Raw genomic sequence first — 20,595 nt, 5'->3', positions numbered from 1 at the left:
TTAATGCGAATTAAAACCCAGTCTCCTAGTTAGGTTCTGAGAACATAACCTAGTGGTTTTCACTTACGTTTTAAAATCCTCAAAACTGTGAACATATTAGAGTTGTACATTGTTAAAATGTATACTCCACAGTGATGACATGTATACTATGAACTTTCCTGTGGACTGGTTGAAAAAAAAATCATTTAACGTCTCATGTCAGAATGCCACTATTTCAATTTAGTGATCACCATATAGTTACATCAATAAAGTAATATTGGATGTATATCCCCAACTGGGATAACTCAAAGTATAGATATATAATGTTTAGAATAATACATAGGCTATGGGTAATAAAAGCCTTCAACAAAAGAAAATAACTTCTATTTCCAATTCTATAACCTTTAGAGCAAAGGCATGTCTTCCTCAAATTGGTTAGGTGAGCATATGGGGCAGAATATTGCCATTACTGTAAACCAAAATCTGTAAAATGTGCCTCAACATTGTGATGTCTTACTGCTCCTGTTCAAGTGAAAAAATATTCGTCCTCTGTTGATTTTGTTCTTGTATCCTTGACTAAAAGTAGTTCATGTTTGTTCCCAGAAAGAGGTCTTGAACGATAGACAAGTCGTCTTCCCAGCTGAAACAAAAGAAAAAAATACTATTCTTTAGCATAATCTTTTTCTATTGAAATATGAGGGAAATCCTAATATTAACTTGATTTTCAAGGAATAATATGGTTTGAAATAGTCAATAGTCAGTTACAAAGGGATTGATAATGTAATGGATGTCCAATACATTAGACAAAGTTAAGTAACACACGGAGGCCGTAGTATGCAGAAGACAGAGCAGTTAGGGCTTATGGGAAGTAGGGTGGGGAGGGGGTGGTTAAGGTCAAGTCATTGTTTCAGACAAGGTCTGAAAGAACCATGTCTGAGGCCACAATTTATTTCTCAGTAAGTGTTGTAGCTAGTTTTTTCTTTTTTTTTATTGGTTAGCAGAGCTCACTTTCTTCTGAGTACCAGTTAACCAGCATTTTAAAATGTTCATCTTTGAACAAAAACTTGAGAAAACCATGTACTATCTTAAATGCTAGTAAACCTGTGTGTTGCCACCAGAACAGGCTTAGGGAAATCCTTAAGTTTCACACCTGTTCATTCTCTCTGGAACATATACTGAAGTATATCATACTAATTATATTTGTCTTTTAGTCTTTTCTCTGTATTCTTTTTTGTTTTGTTTTGCTTTTACATCTGAGTCTGTGCCAATTAAATGGATGAAAAAACTATTACTATTTATTCTCCTGGAGGTAAGATTTGGTGGGACATCTCTGCTGTGTCCCAACAGGGGCACTGTCCCTATGTGAGGCTGTCCCTTGCATTGCAGAATGTTTGCCATTTCTAGCCTCAGTGAACTAAATAACAATAGTGCCCCTCCGCATAATTATACCAACAAAAACGTCCTTAGGGGACCGGGATCCCTGAATACCTTTTCTAAAATCAGAATTTTTTTGGCTGTCAGTGATCTCCTTTGGTATCTTTTGTTATTAATTCTGTCTGAAATGTTGATGAAGGGAGACGACTTGGCATGCAGTCTACAGATGACAGTTTGTAGCATTGTATACCTGAACCCTATGTAATTTTATTGACCAGTGTCACCCCAATACATTCAATACAAAAGAAAAAAGCTAAGAACGTTTACAGTGATGAAGTGTCCCAACTGGGTAAGAATTTCTGCCACAGGTTTTCATATATTGTCAACTTATCAGATCACCAATTTTGTTTTCAATTTTCTTTCAGTTTTAGTTTTCATTCTCATTTTTAGTCTATTAATTCAATAAGCATTTGTTGAGTGTCCACTAAGTGCCAGGCATTGGAGTTACAAAGGCCATAAAACTCATTTGTGGTCTAGAAGGAAAGGTATATTTAAGACTAGCCACTTCCGTTTTGTGGGTGTAGCGAAGGGATACACATGCTGGAGCGTGATGAATGGTTACCTCTCCCTTGGGAAGAAGACGAGTCGGGTGTTCACAGGAAGAGCCGAACTAGAGAAGTATAGGCGCTTTTTAAGATGAAGTGCTTATTTAAATGAAAGAATTTAAGCCGTACGTGTTTATAATTACCATACTTCGGAACTTTTTTCCAGTACTTACCTCAAAAGGCTGGTAGTGAGGTGCACAATAAGCATTCACTATGGGTAGGCTATTACTGTGTTAAGAATCAATGTCCACATTAATTTTGTAAATAACCTTGAACTTGGGGTACTGGAATATATTTCAGACCCTAACCTAGAGGAGGGAGACTGTCATGGAAACAAGGCCCTCCACACCCAGGGCAGAGACATGGATTGGACCATAAACTCTCAGTGACTGCCCAATCCCAAACTGCTTATTACAGGTAATCTTGCAATATAAAGAACCTCAGATTCTGGTCCTGATTTGTCTTCTAAATCTGAAGTGACACTGAGTATATCATTTTAACTCACACTATTAATCTCATTATTTTACAATGTGAGCATTAGAAGACCCTTCCAGTTACATGTCATTCTCTGGGTTCGCTTTCTCCATTGTTAAAGTGAAAGAAGCAAGGTTCACAGCTATCATTTGTAAGAAGAATATATACAAATACATAGGATATTTCCAGGGGGGTGCAGACGAAAGCATTAGCAGTTATTGCCTCCAGGGAGGGGAACTGAGGATAACTAAATTTCCACTGAATACTCCTGAGTATCTTTTGAACTTCGAAACATATGCTTGTACTACCTATTCAAAAAATCGATCTTTAAAATTCTCTGGTTTTATGAACCTGGAGCTAAAGAAAAAGAGGAGGGGGACAAGTTTCTTTTACTAAAAAGGCCTAATGGAGAACTATTAGCCAGTAATTTGAAAGAATTATTCTAAAAATAACAAGGAACCAGAGAGAGACCAATTGAAGCTGTGAGCAAGGAAGATTTCACTGAAGTTTAACCTGGATAAATGAGGTGATTAGATGTTTTATGTATATACCACAGGAGCACTCACATGTAGCTGGATCTGTTAATGACAAAACACAAACCTTTTTCTTTGGTTGTGCTACTGCTCTTTCCAGAGCAGCTTTTAGCCTTTCTTCCTGGTGTCTTTGTTTTTCTTTCATTTTCTCTTCACGCAACCTGTCGAGAGGTGAAAATGTTCTAACTACAAATCACAGAAAGTAAAAAAGACCTACATCTTTACTATTTGGTAATGAACTACCAAAATAATAAGATTTCCATTAAGGTTAAATGAAAATAATAATTTATCTTCACCCATAACTATGGCTTTTGAATATTCAGGTGAAATCTCAATGACATATCCTGTTTGTGTTGAAATGGGAAGAAATTGCATATCACCATTTTGGAAGAAGTAAAAATCTACCCCATCTTCGTCTAAACAAGCACCTCAGCAAAGCCTTCTTGTCACTCATGTTTCAGCGCTTCACAGTTAATCTGTGCTATGGCCACTTGAATTAACTTCCAGTTATTCCCACCCCTCTTAAACCTTTGTATTGAAATATACAGAAAAGTACACAGATCACATGTATAGTTCAATGAATTACACAAAAGCATATTTTCCACTTAATCTTTTCAAACGATATTCTCAAATTATGACCAGCAAGTGTGACTTGTCTTGTTTTCTGTAGGGTGGTTGTGAGGATAAAATCAGATTAGATGACCGAGGCAATCTGTCTGCTCCAATGCCCAGGGGAGAATATGATTTAATAACCAATAGCTATTTTATGGACATTTCATTTTAGGTGTTACATTTATCGAATATTTTTTTTGCAAGATTAGCATTATGTTAGGTGTCTCCAAACCATGGGAAAAATCAATTAAAATTCTCTTGATAAGAATAATAAGTGGAATTAGATTCATGTATCACTACTAAAAGTAAGTTGTAATTACTCTTAGATAACAATGTGTTTCCTTCTGTAAAAAAGATACAAGTGTTATTAGTGTGATTAATCACAGGTCATGTTATGGAAGGAATTGTCTTTCATTTATAATAGTTTAAGATTTGCTTTATATATGGTATAATTCCATCAGGGTAACCATAATGTATTCTGGACTTCATTTTTATATGGGGGAAGCAATATCCCCCATACACTAGTAATGCAGTAAACAATAACAAAATAGCTAATATTAATGGCTAATATTTGAGTACTTACTAGGTGCCAAACACGCTTTATTCCTTTTACATAGATCATTTAATTGAATCCTCACAACAGCACTACAAGTCATTACTGCCCTTTTGCATATAAACTGAGCTGTAAGAGATTATGTGGCTTGCCCGAGGTCACAGAAGTTGTAAAGGTGGAACCTGGATTGAGCCCAAGTAGGTTAGCTCTCATGCCCATTCTTTAGCCATAGTACTAGTCTGCTTCCAACATTTTTTTTTTTTTTGCTATAATATAAACATTGTTCCACCTATAAGCATTCTCTGCATGCCACATTATACTAGAGATCATATGTTTATAATATTCTTTGCGTCAAAGGTAGTATATAACTCGATATGGAAAGTATTTGTAGATTGATGTGTTCTTCTGAAAGGCCCCAAGCTAGGCAAGGCTGTCGGGTTGTAGGGGTGGGGAGTGTTCCAGCGATGGTAATCCTCATGAGATTGTCTCGAGTGATGGATGACTTGATGTGTAAATGCGATGTGTGGAAGCGTTGGCAGTTGGGCGCAGAGAAGAGCCCTCATTTATTACACTTCCTTCATAGAGTGAGTTTCCCTGCAGTTTTCCCTGAAGGGCTTCTAATCTGTGCTTTGGGATTTTCATCGCGAGTGCCATTCTCCTTTCACATGATAGCTTTTCAAAAATGTTCGTATAGGTAGTAAATATTCACCCTGAAAACTCACTCTTCTAGGCTAAAAGGACCCCTTACCCATCCCAAACTAGGTCACCTGATTCCTTTCCTTCAGAGTGCTCATATTCCATTGGTAGTGGCACATTTATTTCATAAGAATATTTGATGAATGTGTCTCTCCACTAAATAATAGCTCTCTGAGGAGGGCAGGGCTGGGTTTGGTTCCTCCCACTGTGTCGGGGTGGCCATCCTTGCCTACTAAGACTTGCTAAATGTGGAATCCAAGGGGAAAAAAAGGACAGCTACTCATTGTCATTCCCTGCACTTATAGAAGATACTGTACTTTTGCCGTCGTTCTTTCTGTTTTATCCTCTCAATCGCCTCCACGTTTTCTTTGGGAATGGATTCGATGAGATCACTCAATTCTGCCAGGCGCGATTCTATTTTTACCAGCTTTTGGACTGGGTTGAGGCTGCCGACCTCACCATCTCCGATGCAGACTTTGTATACTTGATTAATTTTTTTACTAAGAGAGTCTATCAGTTTTTCCTGAGATAGAGAAGAAAAGGAGAAAAGAAAACAACATATCACTATTTGCCTGTTCAATAAATGTCAGGTTCTGTTTTACTATATTAAAATGAAAAAGGTTTTCTATGCTACCAAATGTTTCTTGTTTAAAAGAACTTTAATGTTATATGGAAGAGTGATAAAATACAGCAATGATATTTATAAGGTGATTTATAGTCAGATCATTGCCATAGTAACACCTTAGATTAGTGTCTTTAAAAATATTTGAATCTAGGTATAAAAAGTAATTATAATCGTAATCCTTTTTCTTGAATGTTTTTGTGTCTGATTCTCTGAGCATTCAAGTAGAGGCAACATATACACTTAAAATCCTATTTTGCCACTCCAGTGCATCCTTGCAGCACAGCTTTGAGCCCCCCCCTTTTTTGCACTTAGTAGTCACATTGCTAAAACTATAATTATCCTGTATGATAGTTATTTGCATGCATGCTTTACCTCCCTTTCTAGACTATAAGCACCTGAAGGGCAGGAGTTATTTCTTAGGTTGATACATACCTAAAACAGTGCCTTGTGCATACCTATACACTTAATAAATGTTTGCTGAATAAATGAATGCATTCTCTCAGAGGAAATGAAGAGTTACAAGCAAACAGATTCCCAGGCTGATTTACAAAAGCCTTTAGAGAAGTTGAAGTTTCACTCTCTCCATGGGGAACCCATTGCAGCATTCTAGTCTACACAGAGGCTTAGGCCAACCTGTGATCCCTGTACCTGGCTACTGCTCCATTTTAACTGGTGGTAGAGATGCTTGAGCTTGTAGACAACGTTTTTCGGGACCAAAAGATAACTCGCATCCTTATTCTTCACTTTGTACTCGGTATTCGCAGTTAAGAGGATCTCAATAAACTGCTGGGCCAGTTTAATCGCTCTCCAGGAAGCTTTCGGCCCCAATACCTGCTTCTGCTCAAGAAGATGAGAATCTCCGTGAAGCCAAGACACATGTGACTCCTGGAGTCATGGGACTCCTTACAGAGCCACCAACAATCCAATCACAAGATTTGTTACCAACAGTTTACTTCCAACAGATGGTCCTGTGTACCACAAAGCCCCCCCTTTTCTCTCTACAGTAACACTGTATTTTCTATTTATATTAAAATGCTTTTTAAGAGAACGGGAGAAGTATGAAATAATATAAAAGTAAAAAAAAAAAAAAAAAAGGAAAAGTTGTTGCCATACAGCTTTCTTTTTCCTCACCCTTTCTAAATAACATTTATTGTATTTCCCATTTATATTAACAGCACATTCCTTTAGGAAACTAGAAATATAGAAAAATAGAAAAGGGAAAAAAGGAAAAGTAACCCCTGAGGGGGTTAAAGTGTACATTGGACACGGAGAAACAATATTGCTGCAATGTGAGCCATGTAAGAAAATACATTGAACACTGGTGCTGAGAAAAAGCAACTTTGATATGAGAATGGTTAGTTGATGGTAATTTCTGAAGGAGACCTCTGGGACACTTAAGCATTTTAGAGATGGATGGGCAGTAGCCTTTCGGGATGTCTTTTTCTTTAAATTCCTCCTGTCAAGCAAGAGAGGAAAAGATAAGGAGAGGTGTTTCCTTAAGGTAAGTACAGTGTGAGAAATAGGATTAGGGAATGAGTTAAAGAAAATACTCATGAAAAAGAGACTGAGGGGCCTGGGTCAACCTAGCAGAACGGCAAAGAAAAAGGAGATTCAACATCCAAGGAAGCCAAGTGGCAGTCCGATCCCTAGGTCTGCCACCAGATGGCAGGCCCAGCCCAGAGCACCTCGGAGGAGGGGCTGCAAAGGATGGGAGTAAGTACCTGCTTGGTGAGGTACAGTGGAACAGGACTGGAAGACTAAATAAGTAACGGGGTAAGAACGCGGGATGACTTCCAACGGAATGGGAAGTGATCTGACCAGAGCACTGTTTACAAGGAATAATTGCTATCAAAGTTGGATAGGAATGGGGAGATGAGTCTAGATGGCATTTCAGGTTCCTCTCCAACTCAAGGGTTCTGTATCTAATCCATGTCCTACTGTGTGCCTAATATAAACAACCCCCCCAACTGAACTGTCAGCTCCCTGTTGAAAGGAAAACTAAACCGAAGAGGGATACATTCTGCAAACTGAACAAAAGAATAGCTTACATTCCATTTCATGTCTAATGAAAATGAACAAGCAACTGCTACACAAGCTAGATGAATCTCAAACAATGTTGAGAGAAGCCAGGATAGTCAGACATATTACATGGTTCCGTTTATATGAAGTTCAGAAGCATAAAATCTGATGGATGGTGGGAGAGGTGAGGATTATGATCACCTTCAGGAGAGGGTAAGAGGCTTTGGGGGTGCTGATATGGTCTCTTCCCTGAGGAAATCCTTTGAGAGATATTTATGATTTGTGTACTTTTCAATATTACATTATGTCTGAATTTAAAATATTATTATAAAAGTAACATTAAATCAATGAAAAGTGTTTTTAGGGGATTAGGTACAGTTAAGAGTGTGGAAGTTTCGAGGAATAAAATTTATAGTTATTGCTATAAAGTGATAATTCTGTGAATATCAAAATTGGGTGCAGCTATGTTTATTTGCTCATAAAGGATTAATGTTTTGCACATGCTGAGATCTGAAAGAATGGATGGAGGCAAGCAAGAATATTCTAAGAAAATAATACTTTTCCCCTGCCAATTTTTTTGCTCTCTTTCCCTTTTCCACCCCAGTATTTTACATCTCTAGGAGAGTGTGCGTTTTCCCAGAGTATAATCACATGAATGCCAAAATTACACCTATAACCAAAATCTCATCTCTTTTAGAAATAATTTTCAAATAAACTGCACCTTCTTTGTTTAGGAATCTGGTTACCTCAAAGTTTAAGAGTATTGAAAATGCTACTTTTTAAAATAGCTGCCCTAAACTTGAATGAAAGGGGCTTGGTGGGGGAAGGTATCACATTTATGTTACATTTTTTATGCCAATCAGAATTACTTAAATAGTATTGAAGGGTGGAAACATCCCAGGTGTCCATCAACAGATGAATGGATAAATTAAATGTGATTAAATACAATATAATTTTTTCAGCCAGAAAAAGAATTCTGATACGTGTTACAACACAGATAACCCTGAAAACATGCTAAGTGAAATAAGCCAGACACAAAAGGACAGCTATTGTGTGATTTCACTTAACAAGGTACCTAAAATAGGCAAATTTATAGAGGAAGAAAGTAGAATAGAGATTTACCAGTGGCTGGGAAGATAGGGGGATGGGGAAATATTGTTTAGTGGATACAGGATTTCTATTTGGGAATGATGAAAAATTCTGTAAATAGTGGTGATGGTTACACAATAATGTAAATATACTTAATGCCACTGAACTGTACACGTAAAATGGTAAAATGGTAAGTTTTATGTTATGCATATTTTACTACAATAAAAACAATGGTTAAAAAAACCAATGTTGAAGAGTTGAAAGATAGCGGTCGTCACACTTCTTGCTCTAGCAGTGCACAACCCCTCCCCCTCCTAACTCAGGGTGCTGTACCACCCTGGAAGTGTGTGTGTGGGAAGGGGTGCTTTTCATAGTCCTGCCTGCCTATGGGCAGGGAAGCATAGTCATCTGATACAATTCCCCCAAACCTACTTCTGCTTGAAAATCAAGTTCATAACCATAAATGTGATATTAACGTCACACATTACCATGAATTTTTATTTTGAGATTTTTACAAGAAAACCAATATTTGCTGGAGTTGTGGGTCTGGAAACTAACCTAATCATTCATTCAACAAACATTTATTGAGCACCTACTTTAGGGACACGACCTAGCTAAAACGGTAAGAAATCACTGCCCTCAAAGGGTTTGCATCCAGCTGCAAGAGACTAACATTAAATAAATGAGTACATTAGTGTATGTTACAGGTGCTCCAACCATGAATCTCTCTATGCAGGTCCAAAGAGGCCAAAATCTATTACAAGCTTAGTGTTGGTCAGATACTCCATTCAGTGTTGATTCAGTGCTTCCTCTCCTGATTATTTGCTCCTTAAATTACTACCAAAATGATCACTGGTAATGAGCTACTTCAAATATGCATACACTTTCACTAGAAGAAATGTATTTGTTAGAGGGAAAATTTCAACGTCATACTTTGCAATAATTAGAGCAACATTTTCAGAGAACCCCAATGCCACTTTGAATGCTCCTTATCTCCTATGTAAATTGACTCTTATGTACTGACAGAATCATTCCAGCCTGGTTTTCTGCCTTTGTCATCAACCTGGGCTTGTGGTTTACTTTCATCCTCCCATCCCAGCGCTTAGTACACGGGGAGTGCAAGTTATTGTCATGAACCAAAATAAGATTACCGTAGCCAAAGAATGCTTACCTGGGCATCTGAATTAAATTCTCCAAAACTAAATAGTCTGGACCTTAATTCCAGTTCTGCTGCTTTTTCCTCTTCTCTCTCACAGTTAGCCTTAAGAATTTCCTTGTGCTCTAAAAGAAACTCTATGTTGCTATTTCTATGGCAAAAGAAGAAAGAGACCCTTGTCTGTAATGTGTGGTTCAGTGAAATAAACCATCAGTCAGGAGCTTCAGCATTCCTTCCATACCATGTTTTAGCATCCTGTATCTAGCAATGTTTTAAGACATTGACAAAGTACAACTTTTCAAGTTAAAATGAGAAAAGTGCACACTTTTTAACTGCCCCGAGGAAGCATTTTCTTCCCCTCTACTATTGTACTTTTGTGGTCCCCGATTCCCTCTCCTGGAGGGCAGCAAAGCTGAGGTGTTGGGAGCTCAGGGTGTGAGATCTAGTATGTCTGTGTCCTCAAACACAACCATCTGGGGAGCCTAGGGTTAAACACAAGAGACCTGGCTCTCTCCCATAGAGATTTGGATATAGATCTAGAGATGGGTTCTGACATGGATCCCCCTTTCCTCCCCAACCGTGCCCACCCTTGTCCCCCCAAATCATATTGTCAGGAGTAGGGGCACCATAGCCGTGAGGACTGAGAGAGACACCAATTAAAAGGATACATTAGTAATAACAGGCGGCTGTGAGATGATGATTTTTAGGTTCATAACTTCTAAACAAGTTAGTTTGTTCCAAAGTTTAATGTAGTTTGACCTATGATGTAAAAAGATTGTCACCTTCTAGCCCAGACAACTGTTCTGAAAAAGGTTCTATACGTTTTTATGATGGGCAGATATAAAGATTATTTTCTGTGACTTGAAGCTGTGTACCAAAATTGTAATAAGATAAAATTTTACAATAGGAAGGAATTTTGTGAGTCATCAGACCCAGCCTCCTTCTCCTGACAGAAATCCCTTCTGTCATAGCCCTACTATATTGACATGTGTATTACAAAATGATAACAATACTTAACTCACAAAAAAAGCTGTTTTGCTGAGGAGAGTGACAGCTGAGGAAAATGCGTTTGTTAGCATTATCTTCCAAAACATCATTTGATTACCCAGGTGATAGGGTAAAAATTGTAGTGAACAAAAATTAAGGCAGTAGGTGACACCTCAGTTCTTTTTAATCTTTTACTATAGCTACTTAGGAAAATATCTTGACAAATGAAGGGAAGTAGGGACTAAAATTAAACTAAAGCCAGTCTATTCTGGGTAAATATTACTTCAACTCTTTACACTCCATAATGTAAACTATTGGTAAAAACTTTCACCCTAAACCCAGAGAGACCACAGGAAGGACCACACATGAATACATGGGATTTTTGTCTCTGGTTAGAAATCACTTAATAGAATAAACCTTCTTTTCAGTCACTTACATTTTATCCTGTATAAGTTTTTCTCTTTTATTCACATCTTCAAGATTTTCATCTACCTCTTGAGAATATTGTACCAAAGTAAGGTTCTGCTCTTCCAGCTCTGTGAGGACTTGAAGCAACTCTTCTGGTTCTTTGAAATAAAGCTCTGGCTCCTAATCAATCAATAATGAAGAATATAACTGACATAGAAATATACTGTCTGTGTTCATGGGACTTATCTAGAAAAATATATTCTGGAATATGATTCTATTTATGAGGGAGAGTTGGGTAGAGATGGCAAAGGAGCCTATTTCCAGGTGGAAGCTGGCCCTCAGGAAGAGGATCTTTGAGGTGTTGCAGGGAGATGAAAGGTATTGGGCAAAGAGAAGCGGGTGAGGGAAAGAGAAAGGAGCAAAGACAGACACAAGAGGCAAAGGAGAAGAAATGGAAGAAAGATAAAGATGGGGCTAAGGAGGGTCACCTCCCCATATTTTAATGATTTTATATATTCCAAAATTTCAGGAATATGTGTATTGTTTTAAGTAAATTTAATTTTTTTAAGATGACTTGATATTCATACACCCCTATTAATCGTATTTCCTGTAGCCGAGGGGTGGAAACACCTTAATGTCTATCAGTGGATGAATGGATAAAGAAAATGTGGTATATTGGTACAATGGAATGTTAACCTTAAAAAGAAGGAAATCCTGTCACATGCTACAACGCGGAAGAACCTGGAAGCTATGCTAAGTGAAACCAGTCACAAAAAGACAAATAATGCATGATTCTACTTTCATGAAATATCTAAAGTAATCCAACTCTTAGAAAATAGAACAGCGGTTGCCAGGGTCTAGAGGGAAGAGGGATAGGGGAGTTGTTTAGTGAGTACAGAGTTTCAGCTTTACAAGATGAAAAGCTATAGAGATCTGTTGCACAACAATGTGCATATATAATAGTTACCACTACTGTACCACACACTTAAAAATGGTTAAGATGGTAAATTCTATGTTCTGTCTTTTTAACTACAATTTAAATTAAAGTTGAGTAAGTGTATTTTATATAGTAATGGATGGTGTTGTAATGTGTTTTTTGTTGTTGTTCTTTTTGAATTTCTGTAGTTGTGTTTAGGGTGGGGTCAGCTCAAAGTCAATCTTGTAGCCGTGAAGGGCTGTTTTGTTGAAGGTTAATTTATCTTACAGTTCAGCTACTCATTATATCTCAGACCTCAATAAAATGATAAGCAGCCAGGTCAGGAAGTGGCTATTTTTTACAGGAAGACTGTAGATAATATATATATCCCCTAAATTATAATCTACTTATAGACATTTACTTTGCATAAACTGATGACAAAGATGAATTATATATACAACTGGGGAATAGTATCAAAATCATATTTTCTTCTGAAAAGTTTTGGAATATTTGGAGTAGGAAATTTTAATTTCAAAAGAAAAAATGAATATTTAAATCAAGAAATATAACATGGTTACCAAATCATAGTCCATATCATCACCTAAACTGTCTTCTGAACTTATACTTTCAGATTGGCTGTAAAAGAAAAAAAGAAAATGCGTGATTTCTGAGTCATTTTCTGTCCACAGAATTGCTTTCACTTCTAAATTTTCTTTGGAAACTAACTGTAACATAGTTTCGTTTTGTTTTTTTCAATAGCCTGTTTAGTCTTTTAGGGAACTGCTTAGTTCAGGAATCAATGGATGCCATGAGTATGTTAAAGAAAATTAGATTCACCCAGACAAGGGTGACATACTCAAACAATGAGACCACAAGGAGGGGCTATACCATACAGTACCAATTATTTGCATCAATAGAGTAAGGTAATTTTTTTAAATAAACATGATCGCCTATATTGCCATATCCATTTTGTCTGTTTTAACAGTCTTCTTGAAAAACTAAATGTGCCCTAGTGCTCAAAACACAGCTTGTACCCTGAGCAATACAATATTTGTTTTTTTTAAGAGCACATTTTTATTTAAAATATCTTCTAATAAGGAAATGTTGGCCAGGGGATGGGTAATAAGATACATCCTTAGAATAATTATGTTGCTTGCAAAGTGGCTCTGGAAAAAATCTTTAAGAAGAATATATTAATAATGATTGGAACATAAAGAAGTATGAACTTTATTTCAAGTAGAGGGTAGTGATGATGGGAAAAGTGAGTAAATGGGTGTGGGGAGGGAGGACAATTAAGAGGTACATGGAAGAAGGAACCAACGGAAACCAAGAATAGAAAGAGCTACTGGGGACAAAAGAGAAGAGACAAGGATGACTCTGACGTTCGTAGTCTGTGAGCCTGGAATAGTGGAGGTAGCATAGGAAGGGAAATGGTTTAAGGATGGCATAAGAAGATTAACTTTTTTTTTGTTCATGTTGAGTTTGAGGGGACAAAATACCTACCTGGAGTTGCTCTTTAAGCAATGGGAAGGAAGTAAGGTGTGGAAAAACAAAGAATGGGCCATAGGGAGACATGAATATTTGAGAAACGTCCCCTAAGAAAGCATATGATACTACTGTCCACCCCTCTCTTCTCAGTAAATATTTGTTGAGTGAATGAAAGGAACCATGAAAGTGATGAGCTTTGTGAGTAAGTGATTGTGTTGTTTGCATATCACTATGTGCATCAATAGATGCAGACAAGGCATTTGGCAAAATTCAACATTCAGAAAAATCAGCACAGAGAAGCCTTCTTCAACTTGATGATCTAAATCTACAGAAACCCTACAGCTAACATGTCACTTAATGGTGATAACTTAGATCATCTGAAGACTGGGAAAAGGAGAGGATGTTTGCTTCCACTACTCTTACCCAATATAGGAAGTTCTGCCCTTACAATAAGGCAAGGTAAGGAAATGAATGCATACAGATCATGAAGGAAGAAATAGAACTTTGTAGATAGCATGATGGTCTACATAGAAAATCCAAAGTAATCTAAAGAAACAAAAACAAAAACAAAATATTTGAAAGTAATAATCGAGTTCAGCAAGGTCAGAGTATACAAGATAAAAACTCAGCAACTACATACTAGCAATGAACACAAAGACACTGAAATTAAATACGCAATACCCTTTACGATTTCTCCAAAAGAAAAAATCAAGAAGAAATATATAGGTGCAAATCTAACAAAATACATCCAAGACATGTATGCTGAAAATGATGCAAGGCTGATGAAAGAATAAAAAAGATCTAAGTACATGGAGAAACATACATATGTTCATGATTGAGAAGGTTAACATAGTAAAGATGTCAATACTCCCCAAATTGATTAGAGAGCTGTTTTAGTTTCCTAGGGCTGCTGTAACAAAGTACCACAAATGAGGTGGCGTAAAACAACAGAAATTTATTCTTTCATAGTTCTGGAGGCTAGAAGTCAAAAGTCAAGCTGTCGGCGAGGCCTTGCTCTCTCTGAAAGCTCCGGGGAAGAATCTGCTCCAGCCTTTCTCTTAGCTTCTTGTGTTGCCAGCAATTCTTGGCATTCCTTGGCTTGTAGAATCATCATTCCAAACTGTTTCCACATGGTGTTCTTCCTGTGTCTCTGTTTCTCTTCTCTTACAAGAACACCAGTCATATTGGTTAAGGGCCCACCTTAATGACTTCATCTTAACTTGACTCTGTTTATAAAGATCCTATTTCCAAATCAGGTCACATTCATAGACACCATGGGTTAAGACATTTAATATATCTGTTTGGGAGACATAATTCAACCTATAACAAGATTTAACATAATTCCTATCATAATTCCAGCAAGGTTTTTTGACAGGTATGGACAAGATTATTCTAAAATGTATATGGGAAGACAAAGGAACTAGAGAATAGTTGCCAATTTTGAAAACGGGTAATAAAGTAAGAAGAATCAGCCTACCTAATATCAAGAGTAATAGCTATACTAGTCAGGACTATATGGTACCAACAGAGGTCAATGAAACGGAATAGAGAATACAGAAATAAACTGAAACAAATACTGTATGCCCAACTGATTTCTGACATAGGTGCCAAAGCAATTCAGTGGAGAAGCCATTTCAACAAAGGTGGTGGGGCAATTGACATCCACAGGCAACCAAAAAACCCAACTCAATCTAAACCTCATACAAAAAATAACCCAAAATGGATCACAGACTTAGAAAACTTTTAGAAAAAAACCTGAAGAAAATCTTTGGAATCTAGGCCTAGGCAAAGAATTTCAGTCTCGACATATAAAGTGTGATTTATAAAAGAAAAATTTGATAAATTGAACTTCATTCAAATTTAAAAGTTTTGCTCTATAAAAGACCCTCTTAAGAGGATGAAAGGCCAGTCTACACACTGAGAGAAAATATATTTGCAAATCACGAAGTCACAAAGCATTAGTATCTATATAAAGAATTCTCAAAATCCAACATTAAACAATCCACTTAGAAAATAGACAAAAGACATAAATAGAAATTTCACCTAAGAGGATACAAAGATGTGAACAAGCACATGAAAAGATGTTCAACACCATTAGCTACTATGGAAATGCAAATTAAATGCCCAATAAAATATACACATCTGTCAAAATAGCTAAAATAAGAAAATAGTGAAAATAGCAAATACTGGTGAAGTAAAGAAATGGGTTCCTCATACATTGCTGGTGGGAATGTAAAATGGTATAGCCACTCCGGGAAACAATTTGGCAGTTTCTTTAAAAACTAAACTTGCATCTGCCGTCCAACTCAGCAGGTGCATCCTAGGCATTTATCCCAGAGAAATGAAAACTGTGTTACACAAAAAGTTGTATACATATATTTGTAGTAATTTTATTCACTATAGCCCCAAATTGGACACAATCTTGATGTTTTTCAATGAGTGAATAATTAAATTGTAGTGCATTCATAGCATAGATTACTACTTAGCAATAAGAAGGTATCAACTATTGATAGACCCAACAGCTTGGATTGGTCACTCAGAGAATTATGTTTAGTAAAACATCCAGCCCCAAAATGTTACATACTGTGCAATTCCATTTACATAACATTGTTGAAGTGATAAAAATCAGAAATGGAGAACAGTTTAGTGGTTGCCAGGGGCTAAGGGTGGAGAGAGGGAAGTGGATGTGACTATAAAGGGGCCACATGAAGAATCCTTGGGGCATGTTCTGTATTTGACTTTGTCTTGACTATGAATACCAGTGTCCTGGTTGTGGTAGTGTATTACAATTTTACAATTCCTCGTTGGGGGAATCGGGGTAAAGGGTACAAGGGATCTCTCTGTATGATTTCTTACAAGTACATGTGAATCTACAGTTACCTCAAAATAATCATTTAACTAAAAATGAAACAAAACCAGTGATTGCTAAATGCCACAGTGCTCCTGGAATTCAGAGCACAGTGTCTGTGTTGACTTTTGTCATGTATGATTGTTGTGGATTCTGTGATGCTGGCCCAGAGCCTTTCCTTGGGGCCATATACCCAACCTGGGCATCAGTATATTTTCTTAAAGCTTCCTGGGAGTAGGCAGGGTTGAAACAGACAAAAATGCTGCTTTAGGTCACACAATTATAAGTGGTGTGGTGAATTGCAAACACACAGAGCAGCAGAGTAAATTAATAAACAGTGACAGTTGATTTTGAGAGGCAAAGACCCAATATGCAGGGGATAGAAAGTTTCTGCAAATACCAGTTACAGGCACTTCTCAAAGAATGCAGGGAGGCCTGAAAGAGCTCAGTCAGCTCAGGAGCACACAGAAACGGCAACTACTACCTCCAGTATCTTACAGTGGGTGTGGCTACGTGGTATGGATGTTGAAAAAGGCTAAAAGAGATATTTGCTGAAACACATTGTTTCCAAGAGAGTTCATCAAGTATGTACTCTACTTTGATAAGGATGACTTGTAATTCTCTAGAGTGTGAGTGGTCTTCCTGTGTGGTTTTCCTGTTCAAAATGTCCAGGCGAAGTCCATGTCATTGGTGATGGGAGAGGTGAAAAGAAATAACATAATTAGAAATTAATCCTTGTTATTTGGTGCAAGATATTCATTGTTCTGCATAGATATGCCCATGACTTTAAAAATATTAGAATTATAATCATATAGAAAATGGAGCTCTTCTGTTCTACTCTGATTGGATTACAGACATAAGAATAAAATCAAAGGCACACTGGGGTGGGGGCAGCATTTGTCAAAAATGCTACAGGTCACAAATCAGGGACATAACTTGTGAGGTAAAAGTCATGGTTCTATTTTTATCTAACCATATATATTCCTAATCACAGATTTTTCTTTAATTGAGGGGGAAAATGATGAACACTTCAATCATGACATCTTGTGGGGAACCCTACCATTGCCACATACGAGCTGCCCATGCACAGGCTCCCTCCACATCTATGTGCCCTTGATCTCCATATATTGGTGTCGATGCCTGACCCTGATCTGACACTGAGAAGTGGGCCAAAATGGTCTCAGATTGTCTCATCCCGTGGCCCCCAAGTGCCTCCAGATCCTCTTCCCTCACACCAGTGCTGTCGTGACTTCCAACCGCTGTTTCTGCTATTCTGTCTTGAAACTATAGCAGGCCTTCCACTCCCCACTCTCTTCCAGGTTCCCTTCCAGGGCCTTGATCTCCACTTTGAGAAGGGCACCTGCTCTGGTTTTACTTTACTTTGCATCTCTTGTGTTACCTTGGTTACCTCTCCCCAGGGAATAGTCATCTGAAAATGATGTCGACCTGGGGTCCGCAGTACTGACCTCTCCTTTCCTTGTATTTAATTCTAGAAATGGAAAATAAAGAGAGTGGGAATGGGAAAATCACTTCTGAGAAGGAGAGCTTTGTCTGAGTGATGATAGTTATTATAAAGGCTTCCAGGGACAGAAATATAAGATGCGGGCATTGTAACCAGCAAATGTATGGTGTAGAAGGCAAAGCTGGTCCCTGGAGCAAGCAGAATGGACGAGGACTAATTTGCAGGGCACAAGGAGTTCTCTAGTTCCCGCATCACCCTGTCATAACCTCTAAAATCCCAGGGTAAGCTGTTCACACCTCTGGCCTGAGTGACTGATTGCTTTCTGAGCACCCTCAAGTTAGAGGGCAAGTCTGGGAGAACTGACTCCTAAGCTGTTAGATGCAAATACTTCTCACTTTTCCTTTCCATCTGTTTTCTCATTTGGCAAACATCATTGCTGTGCTCACTCAATATTTCATACACTTGGATCCAACTTAATCGCACTCAGCACAGTGAAAGACACAGGGGAACTGAGCAGGGCGGCCATCTGTGATGTGCTAGGAAATGTCTGACAGCCAGCTCTCTGGGAAAAATTCTCCCTGATGTGTAGTTTACTGCTGTTAACGTTCTCACTGCAGAGTCTCAGAATCAGCCCTCAGCTGAAGACTTTGCAGGTCTTCAGAACTCTGCTCTAGGAACTCCAGCCACTGTGCCCACCCTGGACCCACTGTCTTTTCAATTCATGGGACTGCTGGGCCCACCTGGGCTCCCTCTTAGCTGCATCCAGGAACTTCCCCACCCTGGGCAGTACACAGAGGCCATCATGGGCTCATCTCATTTGTTTCCTTTCTGAGGGATTACTTTGCATCACCCCTGATGTTCAGCGTCTGAAAACTTGCTTCATATGTTTTTCAGACTTTTCAGGCAGGAGGGTGTCTGGTTCTTGTTACCCCAAAGTTACTAGAAGTGGAAGTCTTCCCTTGTGACCCCATTTTGATTACTTATTAAATTCTTATTATAATAGGATCTATTTCCGGTTCATTGAGCTGATTTACAAACACCACTATCATATTGTTTTAATTCCTGAGACTCTGTCATAATATGTTATATACCTTAAAGGATTATAATGGGGAATGAATATGCTATACTTATATAAAGCTACCCATACAAATACTAGTAAATGTTAAACCTAGCTTTTTTACTCTAATCTGATTTTTCTCTTAAAAGTAGAGCTGGCATGTTAAAAGCTTTTTTTTTTTTTTTCTTTTTAGTATACTTTACAGTTTAGAAGATTCATTTCCTGTGTGAATCTAAGGAGTGGCCTCACCTCAAGGCCCCAGCTAATGCCATTGGCTCAGACATAGGAATGCAGCCGGGGCAAAACCCGATGGCCAGCTCAAGGCTGCTGACAATGAACACCCATGTTGGGACCAGCAAGGATGCTGCCCGCATGCCCACACCCCCAAACCCTCTGATCTCTTCATTCTGCCTTCCCTTTCCCTCCTTATAAACACTTCTGCCTCCACTGAGATGTTAGGATAGGCTTTGGGAGGAGAGTCCCCATTTTCTCAGGTGGCCGGCACTTGAATAAACCTCTTTCCTTTTCACCAGCACCTGTCTCATGAGTTTGGCTTTTGTTGCAGCAGGCAGCGGGACCTGGGTTCCGTTACAGGATTAGTAGCAGTCCCCTCCCCCCCATTACCTCCTTCCTTCAGAAGTATTTATTTTTCTAGATGAACCTCAGAATCGTTGTGTAAAGTTCTCCCCAACTCAACACCAAAGTCCCTTACAAATTTTTGGTCACATTTTTACTATAATTCCATAAAACTTACATATTAATTTCAGAAAAAAATTGGCAGCTTAACAATGTCTATCTATCTAAAAACATAACATATTTCTCTATTTGTCCAATCTCTAGGTTACACAATTAAGGTTGTTGTTGCTTTCTTGGATTTAATTTCCTTGTATTTTTTTAATTAATAAAATTAGTTTATTTAGGTTAATGTGTTAGGCTAATAAGTATAACTGACTTTGTGTTCATTTACTGAAATTGTTTTCTGTGTTTTTATGGATGGGAGGTTCTAGGAATGCTATAGTATCATCTGTAAATAATATATTTTCTATGCCCCCATGTATATATTTTTATTGCTTTATATATGAAATTAACCTGAGTTTCCAAATTAATAATATATAATATCAGAGACAGTGAGAATCCTTGTTCAGGTGGTGCTTCAAATACTAACTACTTAATAAATAGCAAACAAATAAACACTTTAGGGCTAGGGATATTTACGTAATTGAAATTAAGAATGTGTGACTTACTTGTTGATATTTTTGGAAGAGTGCCATCCATATTTTCTTTACTCTTTGACGGCTGCACCTTTTTCAGTGCATGCTGCATCTGCCATTGTTTTGGAGACAATTTCAGCAGAAAAAGTCCATATTTCATGTACTCTTTAAGGAGGAATTCTGTTTTTGATATTTCACTACTCAAAAGAAAATAAAGATATGATTAGGTATATCTGTGTGAAAGCATGTTCATTTTTCTACAAAAAGGTTTTACAAAATTCACTCTTTTGATTATGTATGTACTTAACAAAACTTCTAAGTGTGGCCATAAAAATAGGGGCATCGGTAAGATATGAGATGAAAAGAAAGAACCTCTAGGAAATCTATTGGAATAAAACATGCCCCCAGATATGCTGATGATAATTTGAGTCAACTTCTTTATTTCTGAGGGAAGTATTTTATTAAGTATTAGGCATGTTTGAGTCAACTTCTTTATTTCTGAG

General features: G+C 37.7%; 2 protein-coding genes across 2 annotated transcripts in view; both read right to left on the bottom strand.

The window, feature by feature from the left end:
* Window positions 1–20,595, bottom strand: part of CDK17 (cyclin dependent kinase 17) — a 397,794-nt gene that overhangs the window by 9,684 nt on the left and 367,515 nt on the right. The gene's annotated exons all lie outside the window — the stretch shown is intronic.
* Window positions 423–20,595, bottom strand: part of CCDC38 (coiled-coil domain containing 38) — a 32,424-nt gene continuing 12,251 nt past the window's right edge. The window contains exons 7-14 of the mRNA XM_090276057.1: window positions 20,126–20,289; window positions 17,743–17,851; window positions 12,605–12,662; window positions 11,139–11,290; window positions 9,731–9,866; window positions 5,144–5,349; window positions 3,033–3,126; window positions 423–619 (exon numbers count right to left, since the gene is read on the bottom strand). Of these exons, the coding sequence (XP_090132183.1) occupies window positions 506–619; window positions 3,033–3,126; window positions 5,144–5,349; window positions 9,731–9,866; window positions 11,139–11,290; window positions 12,605–12,662; window positions 17,743–17,851; window positions 20,126–20,289 (1,033 nt within the window). The 3' untranslated portion in view covers window positions 423–505. The remainder of the gene's footprint in view (window positions 620–3,032; window positions 3,127–5,143; window positions 5,350–9,730; window positions 9,867–11,138; window positions 11,291–12,604; window positions 12,663–17,742; window positions 17,852–20,125; window positions 20,290–20,595) is intronic.

Source organism: Furipterus horrens, unplaced genomic scaffold, assembly GCF_987537825.1.
Source record: "Furipterus horrens unplaced genomic scaffold, mFurHor1.1.pri manual_scaffold_4, whole genome shotgun sequence".
Taxonomy (NCBI): domain Eukaryota; kingdom Metazoa; phylum Chordata; class Mammalia; order Chiroptera; family Furipteridae; genus Furipterus; species Furipterus horrens.
Note: the sequence above shows the minus strand (reverse complement) of the source record. Positions and strands in the feature narration are given on the sequence as shown.